Consider the following 23,970-nt stretch of genomic DNA (forward strand, 5'->3'; position numbering starts at 1 on the left):
CTCTATATCTCATTTTCTTCGGCCGTATATTAGGAACGTTACTAACATAGTTAATCTTAGATTACAATCGTCAAAAGGTAATTTAATACATCTTATGCAGTGAATTGATACTGTCAATCAGTCTCAATTTCGCAAGAAGTAGATACGTACTACACAACTTCACCATTGAATGATTCGTATAACTATTGAAAAGCTTGAAAATACGTAAAGTAATTTCTGATTTCGTATAGATAAACACGAAGGAACATTCCTTATAATCATTATGTTCGAGATATAATTCGATAAGTATAGCATAAAAGAGCTTAGCTGCACTTTTGGTAACTTTTGGTAGGAGGCTGTTTCCGTTGAGTACTCAAACGCTCGGTTAGCCTACTAACAGTTCCACGAAATGATTCATCTTTCAGCGTTCGATAGGACTTTTAATCTTTGAAACATTCGTCGACAATTGATTCTTAAAATTTTCTGTCCTCCGACATCAATCTCAAATTGACGAATAATTATTTCATGTTATTGTTTTTAGGACAAACGACCCATGGAGAACGTATTACTCCTAAACCAATGAATTTAGCACCTTCCATTAGAATATAACGTGGGTTTTTCTTCCTCCTCAAACTTAGTCCATACCAGGCAAAAAGGCCGGATCCCAAACGTCAGGTTTGAGCAGTAATATTTTCCCAAAATATGTGTTTCATCAACTTATATGATATCGAGCGTTATAACACTTTTTGGAAAAACATCAAAGTCACTATATATTGTGTTGATGTTTTTTTCCAAAAATTCCCGAGAAAGGGCGCAGTAAAGCATTCACAGCTATAAATCGACCAATATAGGATTAATATTCTTTAACGAGAAGAGACTTAAACTCGACACTGGCAAAAATAAGATCATGAAAAAGTTTGATTGCTTCAAGGAGGAAAAGAAAAAAAAAGTCGACTATATACGGCACCGGTAGGATTACAGAATCAACCACCTAGAGTTACGAAAAATGCAGTTATCTTTTGTATTTAATAGTAATAAGGTTTCAGTCGATGTCACACAGTCGTCGGGTTACCACAGCCAGCGTCGTCTTGCGTTGTTAAGGCTTCGTCAGTCGCTCGCCTGTTCGCCTGGAAGACATGTTCGGAAATGTCAATAGACAACACATGGATATGATGCCATGTGGTTCCTGGCACTTTAGAATAGGCCTCACATCTTCTTTTTCCCATGAATGAAGTTAAAGGGCATGAATAGGCACATTCATCTAACCCAGCTTTTACCATGATCCAAGATGGGTTAGATCTCTGCAACGTTTGTGGAGGTCAGATGGGAGTTGCTTCGTGTAAAGCTGACTTACCTAATCCAGAATCATGATCAAAGGATGCATTTTGGGCTCCTCTACAGACCGGTGAGGATGTAACCGAAACTATAGCCAGGAGGAGCACGTGCCAAAGAGCGTCAGTTGCTGGTGAAGTGTTATGCTTACGTAGTTTTATTTCATTTTGGACCTAGAATTCCAAAGAGTTGGGCCTTTATGAGCGGAACCCCTTCTCTTATCGTTACTGAAGACTTCTCACCCTACCCAATGCTGTTTTATTGTTGTTCCTCCACACCATTGAATAAAAACTTAGTTCCAATTTCCGTAGGAGGAATTCGCGCATACATGGCCGTAATAAAACTTATAGTACTTGTCATTTTCAATGACAAAATTTTATGCTTTCACGCATCATCTCGCATAAATACTATTTAAATGATAGTTACCCGTGTTGTTATTATTTCTCCGCATCAGTCTCTCTGGGTGCGAGTGAGCTAGTTGGGTGTAGTCTCTGAAAACTTCGTTGTACGTGTCGTCGTTGGAGGACATCTCGCTTTCACGCATCTCTTCGTTCAGTTTTGTTAGCCGCAAACTGAGAATTGAAAGAAAAGTGAGCTTATTGCGATGACGTACGTGCCGATGGACTTAAACATACATTGCGACTTTGTATCTCTTATCCCTTGCCGGGTGAACAGAGCCGACGTTCTCAAACACTGGTAGAAAGGCCACATTGAGCTAGACAACTAGATCATGGAATTGAGATTCAAATAGCGACATGAAGCTAGCCGACCGTTTAAGTTAGTCTTTCCTTCATTTGACTTTTTACTAACAAAAGAAAACTAGAGTATATTGCGATGATGAACGGGCCTTCTTCAAATTTAACTTGATTCGAATGACAGCAGGGCAGATGTAGGTATGTATGATGTAGGAGTATAAGCTAAGAACACGCAAGTGGAGAAAGAGAGAAGAGAAGTGTACTCACAGTGTAACTATGTCGGCGTTGGCGTTTTTGACTGCGATGTCGAGCGGCGTTTGTCCCTCATTGTCAACGATTGATTGGTCCGCGCGGTACCGAAGCAATAGACACACCTGTACAACAACAAAGTAAAATTGACTCTAATTCAATTTTTTTAATCTAGTACCTACCAAAAAAATGCAGGGAAAAAGATGAATGGAGGACGCTCCACTCAACTCCACCGACAAGAGTTAGCTCTTAAATTTAAGAAGAAGACAAGAGTGGGAGAAATGTGATTGTAACATTGTATTATATACATAGAGGACAAAGATTGACTTAAATATCTATGCACAGCTCAAACCTCTGGGTTTAGAAATATGAAATTAGGCATGTTGGTTTGTTACGTTATTCTAGGGTTGCACTAAAAGATGACATTATAGTGTCATTTATGTTAAATTTCTACCTGTCCCGTATGTCCGGCTTCTGTGGCTAAATGTAAAGGAGTTTTCCCGTCTTCATCTTGCATATTCAGTTTACTTCCGTTCAATAGCAAGAACGAGCAGGCCATCACTGAACCCTGTAATTAATACGGGAGAATAAAACCACAACTTAATTATTGTTCGCGGTGGCACTTTAGTCTTTCTGGGCATCACACTCACTGGTAAAATAAAAAAACTATAACAAGTTGTAAATCTATGCAATATTTTATAGCAATCGGCGGTGTTCTTTAGATGTGAAAGTATAATGGTAATGGTTTAGATGTGAAAAATAAAGTAATTAATGCAACGAGCATCTGGCACGATACACGTTAGAATGAAAACACTGAATGGTCGCCCTAATGAGTTCTGCAAATAAAATTCTAATCACTGTCCTGGTTTATTGGATTTCGCATAAATACAACTTCAGACAACATTTTTGGGATCGCGGTTCCCCAGGCATAACACCTAGCCTGACGGAAGATAGGATGAATTTGGCGAGATTGAGCCCGAGTTTAATGTAGGTACATCGTATTAAGGTTAGGTTAGATTTCCGTACCTAAAAGGTTAAACCGGGACCCTATTTCTTACTAACCCTTTGCAGTCTGTAAGTCTGTCGGTGACTAGGCTGTATCTCATAAATGGTGATAGCGAGAAAGCTGCCATTTTCACAAATTATGTATTTCCGTTGTCGCTATAACAACTAATACTAAAAATTAAAAACATATAATTATCCCCCTTTGGGTACCCTATACAATAAACATAGTATTTTCGTATTTTTTTTTACACAATATTAATAACGATAACAGGTACTTATACGCTTAAAATTTTCACAGAATATTTACTTATATAATTAATAACCTTTCAAAATAAATAATAATAAAGTTAGTATTAAAGGTAACTCCTTTACAATGAACGTAATTTTTAAGCAATTTTAGAACAGGTAGAAACGTGAATATAAATAATAAATATTTAAGTAACAAATGTGATGATGGTACGGAATCCTTAGTGCGCGAGTCCGATTTGCACTTGGCCGGTTTTTTTATTGAGTCTTAAGTGAATTCGGCCGTAGGTAGCATTACCTGCGCCGCCCAGTAGTGTAGTACACAGGTATACGTACGCTGAGCACGGCGTGGTGCAGCGGCGCGGCGCGGCGCGCGAGCGGCAGGTTGGGGTCGGCGCGCGCGGCCAGCGCGGCGCGCATCACGCACACGTTGTGCGCGCGCGCCGCGCGGCACAGCACCGACTGCGGGGACAGCCCGCTTATGTCTTCTGGGCCTGGTGAATGATACATTATTCGTAAAAAGAATTCTCCAGTATTATTTTTTTTTATTTATTCAACATTTGATAATGCATTTGTCTTCCATCACACCTGCCGGTAACATGTAACATTGAAAAACTGAAATAAGTGAATTCTATTTTATTTTCGCGAGCCCTACTTTGTAAGAGCAAAATAAAGAAACCAATAGTATATTCTTATGTGATTATGGACAAAATAAGTTGCGGATTTAAAAACGGGTTTCGCTTGAGCATGTAGGAAGATTGCTCATTAACAGTCTTATTAATAAAAATCGCTTACTCCAAACTTAATTCGACTTTACGCTAGGACTTGTTAATCCGAGAGTAACAGCGCATTAAGTTGTTAATTTTTTTGTTATTAATAAACGTGGTGTAACCTTGGACTAGCAATACATTCCTTACGCCGACTTTAATGCGGATGTAATGGCAACCCAGTAGATTTAAAAGTAAAAAGATTGAGTTATTGAATGAATAAAGAATGAAACTGACGTCTGAAAATGTCAAATTGATTAATCACTTGATCGTGTGCGTGTGTTATTTTATTTTCGTTAAGTTAAATTTCGCCAATCTTCATTTTCAAATTAATTAATACTATCTACGCTGTTATTTAGGAATTCGGAAAAGTGTGCCGTGATAAAATGAGCCAGAAACGCAATCGTTCTTTTAACTGAGATATAGAAGAAAAGGTAATTTGAAAACATTATAGTGGGTGCGTGGTCTATAATTCAAATAATGAAATGATAATATTCTCACTTTACAGCAATTGTTAACATCTGTGCTAAAAAATTTTAGACTTGGGATTCCTCTTTAATGTAAATCCCTGCCAATCTAAGGTCTGCCGCGCCGATGGATGCATGGCTAGGGGCGAGCCTAGTCTCGAGCGTGCCACTTCCGCCATGGGGTTGGGCGACCCCCAGGTAATGGCTAGCCTTACCCTGGCATGCGGGGCTCTGCTGGGGCGGACAAAATTTTTCCCTAGCGTCTCGTGGGAATCGCATGGATGCAAATTTTTTGAAAGAGCACCTAGATGGCGGCGATGGTGTCCGCACCCCATCACGTCTCGTTCCCGGCGGGAGCGGTATGCGGTCTGCTGAAAGCCGCTTTGCGACGATGAATGTAAGAGGAGGAATGAAGGATAAGATTGAGGAAGTATGCCAGATGATGGATGAAAGACGTTTGGATGTGTTGTGCGTGAATGAAACGAAGCGGAAAGGATGCGACGCGACGCAGCACGGCCCTTACACGGCGTATTGGTCTGGAATTTCCAGTACCAGCCGAGGCTGTCAAGGGGTCGGTCTAATTCTTTCTGCACGAATGGCTGAGTGCGTGAATGAGTATGAGTGTGTCAGCCCTCGTCTTCTATGGATTAGGCTGAAAGTTGGAATCACTCGGATCTTCGTTCTAGGTGTTTATGCACCTTGGGATGTGGGTTCGAGGGGTACAACATCAGCAAAAAGCGAAAACGAGGAGTTCTGGAATAGTGTAAGAGAAGTATTGAAAGTTACCAAGCCAAATGAGAAGATTATTATGTTAGGTGATTTTAATGGATGGGTGGGTGTAAAGCGTGATGGATATGAAAAGGTGCTTGGTGCGTTTGGTGACGAAAAGGTGAATGATAATGGAAGAAGTGTATTAGAAATTTGTCTAGAGTGGGATCTTTTTGTGTCGAACTCAATGTTTCAACATAAAGAGATCCACACCTACACAAGAGTGGAAGGTATTTTAAAAAGTATGATAGACTTTGTGATTGTAGATGAAAGATTGAAGAACAAAGTGCTGGATACCCGTGCATATCGCGGTGCTGGCATTGACTCGGACCATTTACTGGTGATATCCCGGATAAGGGGTATCTTCAATCGCTGGCGGCACAGGGTAAGGGAGCAAACCAGCGCTTTGGAAAGAGTAAAAGTAGAAAATTTGCAAGATATGGATGTAGGTAAGAAGTATATTAATAGACTGAAGGATGAATTTGAAGATTTAGAGGAAATGAGCGATATTGAAGATGGATGGAAGGAATTTAAAGAAAGAATTGTGAAAGTAGCTGTTGAAGTGTGTGGTGTAAGTAGAAGAAGGAAAGGAAAAAATCACAAAAATGCGTGGATGAGTAAAGATGTGCAAGAACTTGTGCGATTAAAGAAGAAAGCATGGCTGGATTTGTTAGCAGCAAAAGCTAACTTAAGAATGCAAGAGGTTATAGATGAAGATGTGAATGAAGCACGTAAGGAATATAAGAAAATGAAAGATTTGGTTAAGAAAGCTGTGATTAGAAAGAAAGAAGAGTATAAAGAGGATTTTGATAAAAGGCTATCAGAAGACTTTCAGTCAAATCTGAAAGTATTCTGGAAATCCGTAAGGTCAGCCCGAGGAAATACTATAACCAGAGAGCTGACTAGGATCAGATGCCAGGATGGTAGCGTTGTGAAAGGAGAAGAATGTGTACTAAAGATATGGAAGGACTATTTTGAAAGTTTATTTGAAAAAAAGGAAGGAAATAAGAAAGATTTCTGCTATAGCGAAGAAAAAGAGAATGAGATGGAAGGCGAAATTGAAATGTTCGAAATTGTGGAAGCACTTAAGAGTATGAAAGCGGGAAAGGCTGCTGGGTGTGATAGAGTGTCGGTCGAGATGCTTAAAGCAGGAAAAGGCGTAGTAGCTAGTCAGTTGTACTGCCTTTTCAATTTGTGTTGGAGAAGCGGCCGAGTACCAAAAGATTGGTGTAAGGCTGTTATCGTGCCACTTTACAAAGGAAAAGGGTCACAGCTGGATTGCAAAAATTATCGTGGTATAAGCCTGCTTAGCGTCGTCGGCAAATTGTATGCTAAGGTATTGATTAATAGAGTCAGGAATGAAACTGATGACAAAATATGGGATGCTCAAGCGGGATTTCGAAAGGGAATGGGATGTACTGATCAGGTCTTTTCCTTGCGGTGCATAGCCGAAAAGTTTTTGGCCAAGAGTCAAAAAGTCTATTGCACATTCGTAGATCTGGAAAAGGCCTATGACAGAGTTGAGAGGAATGAATTGTGGTCAGCACTTTCTATGCATGGGGTGAGCAGTCTCTTAATACGAGCACTGAAATCCTTATATGAGGATTCGAGTGCTTGTGTCAGGATAAACGGAGCGCACACTGAGTGGTTTAAGATTGAGAAAGGCGTTAGGCAAGGATGTGTTGCGTCACCGTGGCTGTTCAACCTATTTATGGATAGCTGTCTGACAGATTTGAAAGAGTCTAAAAGTGGATTAAGGATGAATGAGTTACTCGTCAAATGTCTGCTCTATGCCGACGATCAGGTTATACTGGCGTCTTCAGCGGAGGAGTTACAGGAGATGGTAAACTGTATGCATGAAGTTTTAAAAGAGAAAGGAATGAAAGTGAACGTAAGTAAAACTAAAACACTGGTTTTTGAAATGGAGAAAGAAATGACAGCATGTAATATTTTGATTGGAGGAGAAAAAGTGGAGCAAGTGAAAGAGTTTGTATATCTAGGATCAAAGTTTACATCAGATGGCAAGTATGATAGTGATATTGAAAGGAGAGTGAACGCGGGGAACATGGTGAATGGAGCTTTGCATGCCTTTATGAGCAGTCAGAAACTATCCAAAAAGGCTCGACTGGCTGTGCACAGGGGCGTGTTGGTCCCGACATTAATGTATGGGAGTGAAAGTTGGGTATGGCAAAAGAAGCATGAAAGCAGAATAAATGCAGTGGAAATGAGAGCGTTAAGGAGTATGATGGGTGTGAAATTGAGTGACAGGATAAGGAACAGCGTGATAAGGGAATGTTGTGATGTGAAAGAAGATGTAGTTACAGGAATAGAAAAGGGTATGTTAAGATGGTTCGGTCATGTGGAGAGGATGAATGAAAGCAGGTTGACTAAGCAGATATACAAGGAGAGTGTGGAGGGAAAGGTCGGAGTGGGAAGACCTAGACGAACGTATCTTGATCAAATTAAGGACGTCCTGGTAAAGGGTCAGGTCAAAAGTACCCGAAACCGCCGAGCTTGTATGAAGAGAGTTATGAATGTGGACGAAGCGAAAGAAGTATGCAGAGATCGTGGCAAGTGGAAAGAGGTAGTCTCTGCCTACCCCTCCGGGAAAGAGGCGTGATTTTATGTATGTATGTATGTATGTATTTATAATAATAGTATCTCACTCCATAACCTAATAATCTTATTATTATTTACATTCTTTACAGATCTTTGAAGATGACATACCAATGACTACACCAATAAAAAGAAGTCTGGACATACTGCCAGGGAAAAACGTATGTATTGAGTGAGGAAATACACAGTGCTCCCTACCACTGGCGCCGGGATTATTAAAGGAATTAAATAACGTTATAAATAAAGAACATATGTTTATTGTCTACAGAAGTAAGATTATTTCTATAGTTTAGATTGTTTATTTTAATTTTTTTTTAGGTGCACTAATGGAAAATTCTTGTTAATAACAATATTGTGGGTCAAAATGGTTCAAAGCCAAAAAAGGTAAAAAATATTATCTTAGTTTACTGGCTCTTATTTTAACCTCACTTTTGTATATCAACACAACAACAACAGAAATTATGGCCGGTTTTCAATTATTTGTTATATTACAGGACCAAGATGACTATGTAAATATAATGGTAAATCATAGCAAAATGTTAAAGGATGAAGAGCATATGAGGCATATGGAGATGGCTGAGGAAGAGCATGCAATGAAAATGGAAATGCACAAAAAAAAATAAAGATGGCTGAAGAGTATGTATTAAAAATGAAAATACAAAAGGAAAAATTAAAATCAGTCATACAAGAGCAAGAAATATTAGAAAAGAAGCATCTTTCTTCATAATTTGTTTTTAATAGTTGTGTAAGGAGTTATTATATTGATTTTGTAGAAAATAAAAACTTATAGTAATCAAAGTAATCTTTTACTTTATAATATTATATTATATAATATTTCTGTACTTTGTTTTAAAATCAGCTTCTTGAAGTTCCTCCAGTGGATTCCTGCGCTCTTTATAATTTTACACGCCTCAATAATGGCATTTGGCCTTGAATATGATCGATTTCGTCTATCACCATTATATCACCGATAAAATAATCTCTTCATCTTGCACTACAAACAAATAATAGAACTGACACGCTCAAACTTGAATCGAAATACCAAACGTCGGCACGCCGTGCGTCGGAAAGATGGATGGAAATGTTAGGTTAGGAATTAAAAAATACCACTACCCTATGCTTAGTCCGTCCTTAAACTGTGCGGTTTCAACTTTTACACCGAGTGTAAAGTCTGACTAGCTTATTCCTTCCTTACTCCATATTAGTAATACGGATTTTAATTAGTCTGAACATACACCTTGGAGTAAAGTTACTCTCTCTTAAGTCTATGTTTATTAATAAGACTGTATGTTTCGCATTGTTTAACGTTTTGCCACAAGACTTTCTGATCGGGACGAGAAAAAAAGATGAGCCATCGCATCCTTAACGTTTCGTTGACACGTGATTAACAAATGAACATATGCATATTCTTATATTTTACCTAGATCATCTGCGTCCTCCCCCTCAGTAGATTCATGGTCGGACGGCAAACTGAGATCGATGCCGCGTTCAGCTGACAACTCCTTGCCGATCACCAGAATAGGACTGTCTGGCTCCGATTTGCTAGAACTTTCCGAAACTGAAACGAAAAATAGTGTTAAAATTTTTTTCCTATCTTCGCACGACTAAGTTACACCATCTACAATTTCCTTATAAAAAAGTAAAATTTTTGAATAAAAATCGAATACAACATGGCCAATATTTATTTAATCTTTAGAAATTCAAACGTGTCATCAAATCATCAATTTACCGCTAGTGTTGCTGTTGACGTCACTTTTCTCATCATTAATGGTTTCCGGCACCGCGGGTGGGGCACGAACTCTGAAAACATTTGCGATTTTCAAAATCGAAATAAACATTTCGGGTGATAAAAGTTCCTCCTCGTTAGTAGTGCGTATGCACTCAGCATACGCACTACTAACAGGAGGAAGCTGTAATTTTCTTCGCGACTGTACATTTTCTTGGCCAATATTCTGAACGAATGTACTGTAAAAAATATAATTGTTAGATATGTGTAGCTAAAGGATAAATTATTATTGTATTATTTTATTTTCTTTTATCCATAGTAACAATTAAGAGAAAATATTTGTATGTTTGTAACGAAAACACTCAAAAACAATGTACAAGAGGCGGCTTAATCGAGATTTTCTTAGTTTTATTTTATTAGTGACGAGTGAACTATTCCATTTCTGTTTCCCATGGAAATCGTAAAAGGCTACAAATGGATAACCTAATTAACTTGAGATTTTTCTTTAACCCGATGAGTTAGCTAACTATCACTATTTGAATCTTAATACCATCATAAAACCCTTCAGTTGAACGTGACCTTTCACTATTTACGAGACTGCTGGCACTGTTTACTCCGTAAGGGACTAAGACATTAGATTATATGTATGATAACAATATCAATCAGTATAACAATCATAAACTGGCCTTGCAGTATTTTCGTAACTTTCGTTCTGTCTACCTCGCAAGGGATATAGACGTGACTATATGTACATATGAATCGCAATATTTTACCTGCGTCTGGCTCTGCGTACGGACCACCGCCGCGTGTTGCGCAGCGGGGACGCGGCGTCGTTTTGTACGCCCACGTCTATAATGTTACGCACGAACAACAACTTCACGTACTTTGCACGGATCCACGCCTCGCGTACTGACCTATTCGGAACAATATATTTAATCTTAAACTAAATCTGAGAGAAATGCACAGGGTAAATATCGCACTATGTCGAATACTCCTACAGTGTCATATATTATCGAATACATACAGGCTAAGAAAATAGGGGGACGTTATTATATTATGTAGTGACGATATTTATTTATATATGCATTAATACTTACGTTTCACAGTCGGGTGTAGCCCGTGTGATGGTGGTGCCCTCTGTGTTAGCCTCGTATATCAAGTTTACCAACTTATTACCTAATTCCGCCATTACCTATAAAACAAATAAAAATAATTATCAATTGCAAAATGGTTAACAATATAGTCTCTGTGGTAACTTTCTCGCTCCTGAACTACGGCATAAGAATCTTCTTTTCTTTTTTAAATAAATTCGCATTAGCAAATATGATTTTTAGTTGGACATCCATTTTAAGGTCGATGATGACCTTAATCAGCAGACCTCATCAGAGATCATTTGAATCTCAATGCTATTTAGCACAGCCATAGCGCCCTGAACGTGGAGTTTCAGTATTTTTGAGATTGTTGGCCCTGTTTGCCCAGTAAGTGATGAAGACGTGATTATGTGATGACGTATGTATGTAATAAACCATTTCATGATAAATACCTTAATTATATCCGGTTCCCAATCGTCTAACGTGAGGGATCTCACTTTACTGACGTGGACTCCTAAAGACCGGTGGATGCCGGAACATTCTAAAACAAACGATGCCAGTATTTTTTTATTTAAAAATATAATGTCATTTAAACCTACCTTGTATAAAATATGAATGAAAGTGGATTAAAAAAAGTTTGCAGGGATCTCGGTAGTGGAATAAAATAGCTTCTAAAAGGCATGATGCATTGTATCAATCGTTTGTATTGTGTCATTCTATAAATGTGTAGTTTTTGTTTGATATAAAACTTGAAAATATCCTCCTTGGCCTGTTGAATATGTAAGCGATCATAAACACATTAGTGTTTATAATAATTGTATTATTTAATTTATTCACACGTAACTTCCAATGCAGTATTTTCCTTGTCAAGTAATCACATAGATAGTTAAGAATATATAAATACAAACGAGGGAAGATTTTAGGTTACATAATTGTTTAGAAGGTTGATTGATTGAATACGAACCAATACACAGTGTGATTCCAAGATTGATGCTCGCCCAACGCGGGTTAGGGCTGCCGCAGTCGCAACAATTGTTGTTGCCAGGAATATTCAGTAGTTGCTCCCATATCCTGTAAAAATAATGCTTTGTTCATCACCACTTCTTACTCTCTGATATATCTTTGCATTTTTCTACGTAGCGAATAAACTCTAAAATCCTTTAATTGGCACATGCACTAAAGGGAGTAACTGACTCCAACTATATGAGGATTAGGCTGATCTTCTTCTGAAAATTCCTTCGAATTCCAGGCTAACATTTGGTTAATAATAAAAAAAAACTAAAATGTGACACGCGACTCGCACATTGTATCGCCGACCTTATTCCGTTTTGTGAATCTATAATTCTTACAATTTAAATTTTATGTATGGTCCTATAAGGTCCTGATTCCCAGAACTCACCTAACTTTCTTCATGCGCACATTGGGCACGCTATCGTGTTCGCTCCTGTTGTCCTCCGCCACTAGAACCAGTTGCGACTCGCTGTTGTCCCGACTCTGGCCTTGTTGTATCGCCGACCTTATCCCGTTCTGAAGCGCCGTGATCCAAGCGTTTAGCATTTCTTCGGAGTCTGCTTGGAGCATGTGGCTCCTGAAAAAAGTAATTTTATTTAATTAAGTAAATAATTATGAAATTAAAATAACAATAACAAAAATATGAGCCAAAGGTTTTTTCGGATTAAGCAGTAAGAACTGCTACTACTAAGATAAGCGAGACTAGTCTCACTAAGCTCGGAATTATAACTACATACAATTAATTAATTCATATACCTATATTTTTCATACTCAAGGCACATCAAAATCAGTCAACTGTCTTTCGCACAAAATTTGAGCTTATAACAACCATGAAGAAATACATCTATTATAAGTTAAACATTCATACTTTGACGGCGATAACACTTCAAAGCAGAACCGCCTTTCACCATCAAGCACAGGCTTGACCGTACACAGTCTCAAGTCGTCTTCCATGGAAGTAACGTTCAACTCGCCAGTTCGTTTTCTGAAAAAAAAAAACCATAAATCATCTACTTTCACTCCTAAGTTCTTGATCGTTATTGTTTTTACTTTTGTGAAACTGTTTCTTTTTGTTTACCAGTGCAGAATAACGGTCTTCATTACGAAAAGGATTCAAGTTTCTTGCAAAGAACATAACAATATATTGCTTACAAGTTTCTCTCAGTATAAACGGTAAAATTTTATAGAACCCTTATAATATCATTAATGGAATATCACAGGAATAACAAAACATTAATGATGTGCTTGGTATTGTAACGGTATATCTTACCACTTTGCTTTAAATCCATTTGTCCTCATGAATCCTTTAGTGAAGGAATATGTATATGAATAGGTGAATAAGCATACGATTAATAAAGCGACAAGTAAAAGCATTGGCGTTTGATCCAAGCTAGTAAAGTGCTCTTGGATAGGTCACGGAGGTCAGACTGAGATCAGTCAATAATTTTCTATCCTGGCCCCACCCTAAACTGTAGTCCATAGCATCTATACAGAGGGCGCTACTGAGATCAATGATAATGATGAAAAGCAATTGCTTTTTGTGATGATGGTACAATCCACCGAGTGAAATAAGCGCCGCACGATCCGACATAGACAAAATATTTTTATATCGTAATTAAAATACACAAGGCATTAATGAGTTGCACAGTGATTTGTTGAATGCCAATTATTAAACGGCCTTCGCGCGTAATGATAGTTAATAGAATTCAATGAATAATGAAAGTGCGTGTTTTAAGTAATAGAACGTCAAATTATTCTGCATAGACCTTTATGTCGCGGTAATAGTTACTAAATTGCACTAATTTGAGTAGATTTGAAGTGACATTGGCTTTACAATTGGCTACGGACTTTATTTAAATTACCATAAATTTTTCATTGATTTATAAAAATATTATCAATCATAAGTTAGGTAAAATCGAAATTAATTGACACGTAGAAAACAAGAGAATTTACACAATTCTGCGTAAAATTTAATTTCATTTGAAGATATAAAACATAATAAAAGTATCAATAACCAGACAACATCTACAGTAATTACATGATACAGGTTCTACTTGCTAATGCATGATTATTATTCAAGAACTATTTTTCTATGGGATTCTTTTATACCCATTGTACAAAAGCTCCCATGATTGTTGACGATAACGTATTATTGCAAGTTCCGGAAAAATAAATTGGACATCGATATTCTTTTGTTCTTAGCTTGCAAATTCTAATACTACGCCATATAACAGAATGGTCGCCGAAAGACAAACAATGACAGATAACATTGTCACATAATTTAGACGTGTCACAGTGCTAATGGCTGCGATTAAAGTAATTGCTCAGATTTACTTGCGTATATGGTTCGTCTGCTTGCGAGCCGGGATGCTGAAAGGTTACGTTACAAAGTTTAAAAATATACGCGAACAAATCTTTATTATGCAACTTATTAAATCACAGAAGAAGAAATCGAATGTCGCATTTAGCCAAGTAATAATTGTGGCTAAATAAGTGTTACACTGACTAGCATTACAATAATATAAATATTTAGACTTACCTATAAACGAGTCTATTATCATACAAATAGAACCACCTTCTGTTCCACGTCTTGAACGCATTAGATGTCCGTTTAAACAAGTAACCTTGCATCCTTGGCAAGTTTTGAAGACACGGACTTCCCAGAGATCCGTCTTTGCAATCGCCGTCAGCTTGGTTTCCTTTACAACTTGGCAATACCGTGTCTTTACTGTTGACAATAGTATGCCGATTCTCCATCTCTTTATCAAGTGCTTTGGTGTCGTTACGCATTGTTGAAACCTGAAAATTTCATCATTAAACTTGGGTAATTGACGACAAATCATACTTTCACGTTTACAGGAATTGTAAGCCATTATTAGATGTGGTGAATAAATAAATATAAACTGGTATTTTCTATCGCTTAAACAAAATGACGTGTAAAAATGATGGACGTACGTACACATAGAAAATTCATGTTAGCTGACACAAAACTGTATTTCACTGTATGTCAATAGTCACAAAAATGTTTTAGTGATGTCACTACAATTCTACAACAAAATCTACGTATTTACGAGGTGACTAACTGTGAGTCATTTACTTAGCATTATCACAGATATACTAAATAAGTAATACGCACTTCGTCAGCAGTTGTCCTGAGGAAGGGCTCCAAATCTTCGGATAGGTCGGCCCCTTGGTGGTAGTAAGTGCAGCACGCTTGAAGGTACGAGAGGAACTGTAAGACAAATGATTCGCTTCATTAATATTCAGATGTCATAATAACCTTCAGCTAAGTTAGATTATGGATGTACTCGTTGTAGAAACGGCACTATAGTAGGTGTCAAATTTAAAATTATACAGTACTTGAATCTTGAAAGTTATGCTTTTTAGCTATTTTTAAAAGAAACATTCAATATCATACTCCTGGCATTTGTTCTGGATGCCTGTGGGAGTTCCGAATCCGCGTACGAATATGATCCCGTTTCTCGTTATAATAAAAGCGAACTGCATTAGTTTTTCGCGCGATAAAACCGGCATCGGCGTGCCAGCACTGCCAGGCGGCAATTAAATGATACACAAGTTTAAAAGTTTGGTAAATATATTCAGGATTCCATTTTGAAGTTAGTATGGGTTACGTATGTTTAGCATCGATCCCTTAATATAAATTTAATTTATAAATTCGAAAGTCTGCCTGTCTGTTCCGCTTTCACAGCTTAAACGCTGATCCGGTTCAAATAAAATTTTGTATGCATATAGATAAAAACCCGCGTTGTTATACAGGACACTTTTTCAAACAACCCCTAAAATACTAAAATGGGGGTTTAAGTTTATATGAAAATCAATAAAGCTACCAGCGAAGCCGAGGCGGGCCGCTAGTATATTACTATAAAGGCCACATGTTATAATCACCATACTCGCAATCTCAAATAAAAAAACAGACAAAATAATTAAAGAAGTAAACCAACCCGTTTGTTACTAATAATATCCGGTAAAATATTCGAAACAAAACATTTCGCCAAATCACCTTCTGCCAGCACAGCGGATGGACTAAATTCGACACAGACTCACTCAACTATAAAGACTGTTATTTGCAAAAAAAAACTATTGCAACAGAACACAATACATAACTGTTGAAGATGGCTCGTCCCGTTTAAGCGGGGACACTGCGGCGAAGGCCCGCGGCTGTCTGCGCTGGCGTCGCAAGACGTTGCAACCTGACGTGCTAATCACTGACTAATACAATAATGATAAGCTATCGACGAAACACGAATTAAGGTCTTAAGCCCTACCTAGTTAACTCTGCACAGATTAAACAATAGTTAAGATAAGATCCGGACATGTTTTTGCAAATGTTACATCTTGATAGATTTATTTATTCCAAATTGATAGAGCATAGTCTTGTTGATTCAATCAAACTACAACTCTCTTTTACATTTATACAAAAAGTAAAAACTATTCTGACAGAATGGCTTGTGGACGTTATCTATATACCTATAGGATTAAAGCTATATAGACATTAACAAATGCACAATGAAATATTTACATAAGTAATAAGTTGAAAAAAAAAACAAATGAACACTGACACGGACATGTTCGTAATCATTACACTGCCATGATCCTAATATCAGTCACGCACTGCTAATGCAAGCAACAAATTACTGATGCTTATGAATTGGCGGTCGAATAGTTTAGTTATTTGACTCAAACAAAGGTGTCAGTTCATACCCATTAAAACTTGTCGTAATATTACAATTATATTTAAAATATATCTAATATAAAAAATATATAAAAAATAAACACTAAATGGTCCAACGTTTATCACATCGACCCAATACAAAAGAGTAGGTAAACAAAAGATTTTATACGGATCCCACAATGTACGAAATTCTTGTTTATAATTAATTCTGATAGACACCAGTAGTCAACTGCACATCAAGATTTGTAACTTAATGTACTTAATAGGAACGAATTAATTAACGCAATGCTGTCAAGCCTAAGTGCGTAAAGCAGCTATTACAGCTTCATTATTATGTTGATCTTGCAATATATGTACGTACCAGAAAGTTCGCATTTTTTTATGAGACTGTTTTAATGTTGGTAAAATAGATTTTTTTTGGACAATTGGAAAATTAATATGGTCATGGTATAAACACGTCGACGGAATTTTGATTTAGATGGCCCATAGATATAGTTATTCGCAAGATCTGAAATTCGTGTTGAGCACCTGAATTTTGTTTTAATTTGATTCAGAGATAGTGACAGTTAGCCCGTCGGCTAAAAGAAGTACCCCCAGTTTATAAGCCTTTTCTTTGATCTACTGGCATAGCTAGCATAGAAGTAGCTGGCATGGCTAGCAATGTTAAAGTTACAACTTTTAATAGTTTTGCAGTGATAGCCTCACTTAACAAGACTTTAATACGGTTAATAGAGTTAGCTGTAAGGTCGACAATCATACATTCATTGTAAACGTAAACGTGTGACTCACACGTAACACGTTTTTTTACCATAACTACGCATAATACAAAACGCTCAAGTCAGTGAGCACAAGTTCCCACGTAACACTAGCGATTGTAATCAAAAGCAATTAATTTCAATAACGTACATTGTGAGTCTAATAACAGAGTTCAAAATTGAGTGTTTTGTTTGCAAAGCAGCCGTGCATGTAAGGGAAGATCCTGTATGCACACAATTTTCCTTAGGGCCACAGCTAATTATGCGCTCACGCTCACAGTACACATAACATTACAATCATCATTAAAATATGACGTCGTTTCGACTTGATTACTGTAACTTTATGCGGGACTGTGGTAAATATAAAAAATAGCGCTTCAACAGATTTGACCTTGCGTTTATCGTTGTGCTGCACGCGAACTACCTATATGAGGAAGACGACTATTAATTTATTTTGGAACCTGCTTGTTTACCGATTGGGTGCCAGTTAAATCGATTCTGACTGCGCACCCTAGTGACAAGTTACTTACTTGTCACTAGGGTGCGCAGTGTATTTGAAAACAATAAACTCGATACTGTTATTACTACATACAGTACCTAGGTAGTAGTAGTAAATTGATTACCATTAGGACTTACCATAATTTTAATTACCTTACTTTATTGTTTCTTATAATCAAAATTTCAATTGATGGCTACTAAAGAAGTCTATTTCACAGAACTCGAATATATTTTATATGTTTAACCGATATGAAGTATCCTATAATAATAAAGAATAAAAATTTTGAATTTTGAAAATTTGAATTTTGTTTATTGTAGTAATGATGTCTCACTTCGATTGTATACTCCTTTCATACAGGCTTGCTGTAAAAGGAGTATAAATTTACACGTATGTGAGTAAAAATATTTGATTGTAATTAAGAAAGATTTCTTCTTAGCCGAAGCACACTTTTTTTTAATAAAAAGTGTGCTTCGGCTAAGAAGTGGGCAAAAATTTTATTTTGCAAATAGGAATTTCAGAAAACACTATCGACTTATGTGTTTTTGATAGCTGATTTATTTTACAATGTAGCTCTCATATTCTTAAGGCACATACTTCTTCTATATAGAAGAGGATTTTATTGTCGTACGTTCATAAATAAGGCTTCGCCTGTGCATAACGAATGACAAATTTGATTGCGCAACAGTATATATAATAATACAGAGAGTGAAAGCATGCGCGACGACGCTTACCAAGTCACAAATTCGATTTTCGCCAACGCAGAGTTTAGTGTACACAACTAAAATAGGCTATAACTATATGAAAACTAAATAAATGTATCTCGTAACACAAGCTTTGAGCTTGAGTCAAGGCTTACTAAATCTGTGAAGTTCGTCCCGTATACAAATATTTATTTCATTGTCTTTACTTTTCCTTTTCAACTATAATTGTAGTTTAATTTCTTGGCTAAGTACTATGACTATATCGAATCGAATAATAAATGTATATCGAAGATTTCGTCTGTTGTGGAGGATTGGACTGTCTGAACTTGGTATCTCAGAGACACCAGATCTTACAGGACAACAAGCTCACAGACTTAGTATAATCACAAACAATGAAAAGATTATATTTGAGCCAATTTGTTGTTGTCTGTAAGATATTTGGATTCAATTTGTCTTCCATATTTTGTAAATGTTTTTTGGTTAGATGTAATCTATTTAGCCAATAAAAGGGCTTCAGAGTATTATTTTCGTGTGATAGTAATATGATTCCTTGGTAATGCTTATTTACACATCTCTAAACTTTACTTTGGAATTCGCTCAGCGACATTTTTCTAAGCTTTGACTCGAATTTAATTTCTATTTGGATAGCGCGAATTGTAATAAGGTAAACAAACAATCTTGCCGACCCACTGGAGGCAAAATCCGAGTATAATCGTATGTGGCTGTGAGCCATAAATTATTCATAGAACCAGTATTTACTTAATAGTCTATTTTTGTTTTAATACGCACTTACTTGAATTTGATACTTATTTGTTATGACAGTACCTTTTCACGAATTTCGCTCAAACTGATATGTTTTAAGTTATCAGTTTTTTCATATATTAATTTTATCTAAGTATCGCATTATAAATAACGGAAATTGAGTAATGCTTTACTTACACGAAGATAAGGAGATAACAATTAGTGTAGATGATTACATCGATGTATAATAATCTAAAAAAAACTCTCACAGCTCTAGTCTTCGCGAATAAAATTACCTTTTAAAGTTACAATTATTTGTCACAACTGTTTCTCTATGCTGTACTAATAGCGAAAAAAATACATTATACCAGCTGTTTCCTCATCGCGCAGATTGTTAAAAAACTTGATCATGGCAACCTGTCACAATCTATGAATGTCAGTTTCATAATATAGCCATCGTGTCAAGTACTTTTATCTTCATTTATCCCGTAAATCATAAAAAAGTTATATGTGCCTGTGCACTTACCGTCGCGAGTACTTCATGTCGTTTCCTAGCTTGCAGCATGGTGATCTTGTGAACATGGTCTAACGCCGTGTGTCGGAAGCAGGAGCGAGTGGCCACCAGTAGGTTGACTATCTCTTCCACATCGCCGGCTTTGTTGCGGGACACCTGACCAAAACGAACATCTATTTATATTTCGGAAAGATAACAGCTAAGTAACAAGTAGGTAATTGTTACACATAAAACTCTTACTTTACTGAGAGACTGACAACGTACAGCTGAAACTGAAATTACTAGGGCTTACTACAAAATTATCTAATACATAATTTATTAAAACGAAATACACCTGGATTTAGAATTTAATTTTGAACCTTATATTAAGCGCCGTGTTGGTAAACCACCTGTCTGTACACATCGAGGCAAGACGCGACGCGACATTTTAATAGAACATCTCGAAATCTAAATACTTGCCAAGTCTCGTCTCTGAACTGGCCCTAAATACTAGGTGGTCTATAATGACCTTATCAATTCTGTCTTCCAACCTATCAAGGCCTCTGAAGGAGGAGGTCCTTCAGTGGACTTTTTGCAGCCGAAACGATGTAAGTACCTACCAAATGCTATGCACTCACCTGTGAATTTCTAGTTAAAGCTATATCCAGATCATTTGAAATTTTATCGAAGTGATGTTTACTCTCCTTAACACCTTTAATGTCCCTGCAAAGTATATCAAAAATGTGACTTCTATTTATCTTTGGTCACATAAATAACAGAAATCAGAAGAGATCACAATTTTCATAAAATCATTTGTATAAAACGTAACTTACAAAGTAACTTAATCACCTGTATTGTTTTTATAGCATACATGAATAATGGTTATAGTAAAAAAAACCGCTTGACATAATCTGCAACCGTATACTAGGGTCAAGCAATAAATTAAGACTAATAGGACAGTGACGACATTACAGCTACCGTACCAGATTCAATAATCTATTTTTGCGAAGTCGATGAACTGCGACCCGCTTTAACATGGCATGGCATTATGCTAGTCTCGTCGATGATAGTTTGGCAAATTGTATCAATCAAGCTTCCATGTTGGTCTAGTAGCAAATAAAAAATATTGTGTGTGCTAGCTGCGTCTCTTCCCGTGCATATTGTAAAAGTCAATAAAGAATAGGCTAATTATTATGGACTACTCATTTTAGGCGATGGGCTATCACTACTTATTTGAATCTCAATTCCATCATTAATCCGTATACCTTCAGCTAAACGTGGATTTGGCTTATAAAGATAGTTAGCGCCTTTTTACCCGTTATGGATAAATACGTGATTATATAAGTATATGTACATTCATACATACATATAATCAATTCAGCTGTTTGGCTTAATGATAGAATTGAATCCCAAGTTTATAAGCCCATCCTTTAGGCGCCTTTTACAACATCCATGGGAATGAGATGGGGTGGTGCTATTCATTTTTCTTTTGGTACTGGGAACCACACGGCACCTATATACATACATATGTATGTATCTATGCAATATCAATCTCTATTTAAAAAACTTTACGTAAGTAATAATTTTTTTTGTCAAATTTAAGCCCTGCCTACCCCAATAGTGATAAGGATGTGACAATATGTACATATACCTAAATACAAAATACAATAAAACATCGATTTTCGTATTTTTTAATTATCAGCCTGTTTGTTAATAACTTCTAAAGTACTTTTTCAAAACTACTTGATATTTTGATTCATTCTTCCATCTTTAATCTGATTTTGTACCAAGTAGGCTTTTTTTTATTAATGTATATTTCTTATGCAAATAAGGTGTATTACCTATCTTAACTCAGATCGCAGAATTATTACCAACACCTAGAAAGTCTAGATACCGCATTAGTTTACATAGACTAAATTTCATAAGCACGGCAAGATATAGTATGATTGATGGTTACATAGTATGGTAGGAACATATGTAGACAGGATGCAAAAAGTCTGCGTTCGTCGCACATCATTATCGATCGTACGCATGACTCAGTTTTGTGATGGATTCAATGAATAATTAATATTCCTTATTAATGAACTGGCGACCCGCCCCGTCTTTGCGCGGGTAGCATTTATAGATATAAATCTTCCTCAGAAAACCATCTTTCCAACATTTCAAACAGAAACAAAATCCGCCAAAAACTTTGAGAGATTAGCGTATATGTAAGAGACTTTATAAATTATTATACTATATAACTTTCAAAATTCGGCACTGTTATACCTTAACTCTTAAATCAACCAATAATTGTAGAAATGGGCCACATACATAGAAAAGTTTTTAGCATTGAACCACCTTCATAGCATGGATATTGAGGTTGTTTATTTTTCTCTGTGGCCCATTATACGAACCATATTTTTGAAAAGAAGGAATTTATTTAAAAAATAACCAGCAAATACAACTTACACTCTGATGAAAGCGGTGAGATTCTTGAGTACAGTGCGTGATGCTTGATCCAACAATATGGAATGGAATTTATTCATCTCTTGCAAGGCATGTATCATGCGGTTCAAGGTTGCCATCACTGCTGGATCTTCTGAAAAGCTTCCACTTAAGTCCCACAGTGCATTTGTGAATGTTCTGCAACAAAAGATTAGGCTCAGGTAAGTAAGTAAATGCTTTATTGTTCACTAAAGGAGTACATTACAAATAAAAATAGTACAGTACAAAGGTGGGCTTATCCATAAGTGGGATCTCTTCCAGCCAACCTGAGAATAAGAGGATCATATACAAAATTGAGGCAAGGTTGAACAACAGTTCTTTTACGAGTATGATGTTTAAGACTTAACAATTATATACATACAATACAAATATATAAATAAGGTAAATAAATAAAAATGTATGTATTCTAAATTCATAACCAATTTTCAATTGCTCAATGTTGAGTTATCATAACAGAATGGGGAATGAACATCTTTTGAAGACCTTTCGTGTATACCACATATGGAATGAAGACATGATTCTATGTATTTAAGATATATAGCAAATTTTTTTATAGAATGTTTTCCTTAAACAGTAGATATTGGTGCTTCCATGCTTCAATATAGATTGTAGTTTGAGACAAAATTAAGCAAATTAAGTTGAATATAAAATATGACCAGTTCTTTAGCTGTATATAAATGAATATATTTTCAGACATAGTTATTCAAATTATGAATATATTTGACCAAAGGTGGACACCTATGACATGTAATACGAATAAACTAATAAAAAGCAAATAAATAGAAACTGACTGGATAGTTCCAGTCAGTTTCTATTTATATGTTACATACAAATTGAAAATGTGTTGCTGGGTTGCACTCAACTATCATTTTAATACAGGGAAAGACACAATAGCCTACATACTCAAATAGATCTTATCACTTTTTGTGTCATTAAAATTATGTTATTATGGATCATATTTGTAGCTAATTGGGTAAACAAAAAGTTAAATATTGCTACTAAAATCCATAAACGCAATCAAGTATATTTCGAAAATTTTATCATAACAAAGACAATTTTTTATATAATTCTAAAGGACAAGTTAACAAAAAGTGACAATACAACAGTGAAATAAACCTAGTAAAGTCTCTGTCAGATACAACATAAAAAGAAAGTAGATCACTTACCCTCTATGACTCATGTACGTTTTACCAGATTCTATCATTACAGAACATGCTTTTAAAACTTTATCCAGCTTTTGTTCCAACGAATCTATGCTTGATTCCTCAGTCTCCAGCTGTTCCCTAACAAATCAATGATGAGTTAATAAAATTAAACAATAGAGTCACATTAGATTTTTCACTTTCTACAGATTTTTGAACAATGTATCTACCTAAATTTGGGAGAATCCCTGAGGCATTCATCAAAATCAATCAGCGGCTTCATTTTGATAGTTTAATAATTGATAAACACACTAAATCAATAACATTATTTACAACAATAATACAAAGTAATTGAACAGAGTTGTTTCACACAAACAAGAAAAGAACCAATCTCACTCAACTCAACCAAACTTCAACCCATTTTTTCGTCATTTTTTACACCATTTGATTTGAAGTTGACTTCAGCCTGGTTGACACTTAACAGATGACATGGAGCGAAATTTATAT

At 36.3% G+C, this 23,970-nt stretch overlaps 1 protein-coding gene across 2 annotated transcripts; it reads right to left on the reverse strand.

The window, feature by feature from the left end:
* Nucleotides 1-976: 976 nt before the first annotated feature.
* On the reverse strand, nt 977-23,892 carry LOC106132100 (arf-GAP with coiled-coil, ANK repeat and PH domain-containing protein 2). 2 transcript variants are annotated; one of them, XM_013331420.2, is made up of 21 exons: nt 23,694-23,892; nt 23,488-23,604; nt 22,286-22,459; nt 20,473-20,557; nt 19,868-20,011; nt 15,089-15,184; nt 14,492-14,751; nt 14,287-14,322; nt 12,821-12,937; nt 12,341-12,529; nt 11,906-12,012; nt 11,394-11,482; nt 10,948-11,042; nt 10,624-10,764; nt 9,854-9,924; nt 9,545-9,682; nt 3,843-4,000; nt 2,710-2,823; nt 2,274-2,380; nt 1,738-1,883; nt 977-1,106 (listed from the first exon to the last, which is right to left on the reverse strand). In XM_013331420.2, the coding sequence occupies exons 1-21, from the start codon at nt 23,744-23,746 to the stop codon at nt 1,087-1,089; spliced, it is 2,457 nt and encodes an 818-aa protein (XP_013186874.1). In that variant the 5' UTR covers nt 23,747-23,892; the 3' UTR covers nt 977-1,086. The 2 variants fall into 2 exon arrangements, with proteins under 2 accessions (XP_013186874.1, XP_013186875.1); XM_013331421.2 differs by lacking the exon at nt 14,287-14,322.
* Between the last annotated feature and the right edge of the window lie 78 nt (nt 23,893-23,970).

Source organism: Amyelois transitella, chromosome 13 (genome assembly GCF_032362555.1).
Source record: "Amyelois transitella isolate CPQ chromosome 13, ilAmyTran1.1, whole genome shotgun sequence".
NCBI lineage: Eukaryota > Metazoa > Arthropoda > Insecta > Lepidoptera > Pyralidae > Amyelois > Amyelois transitella.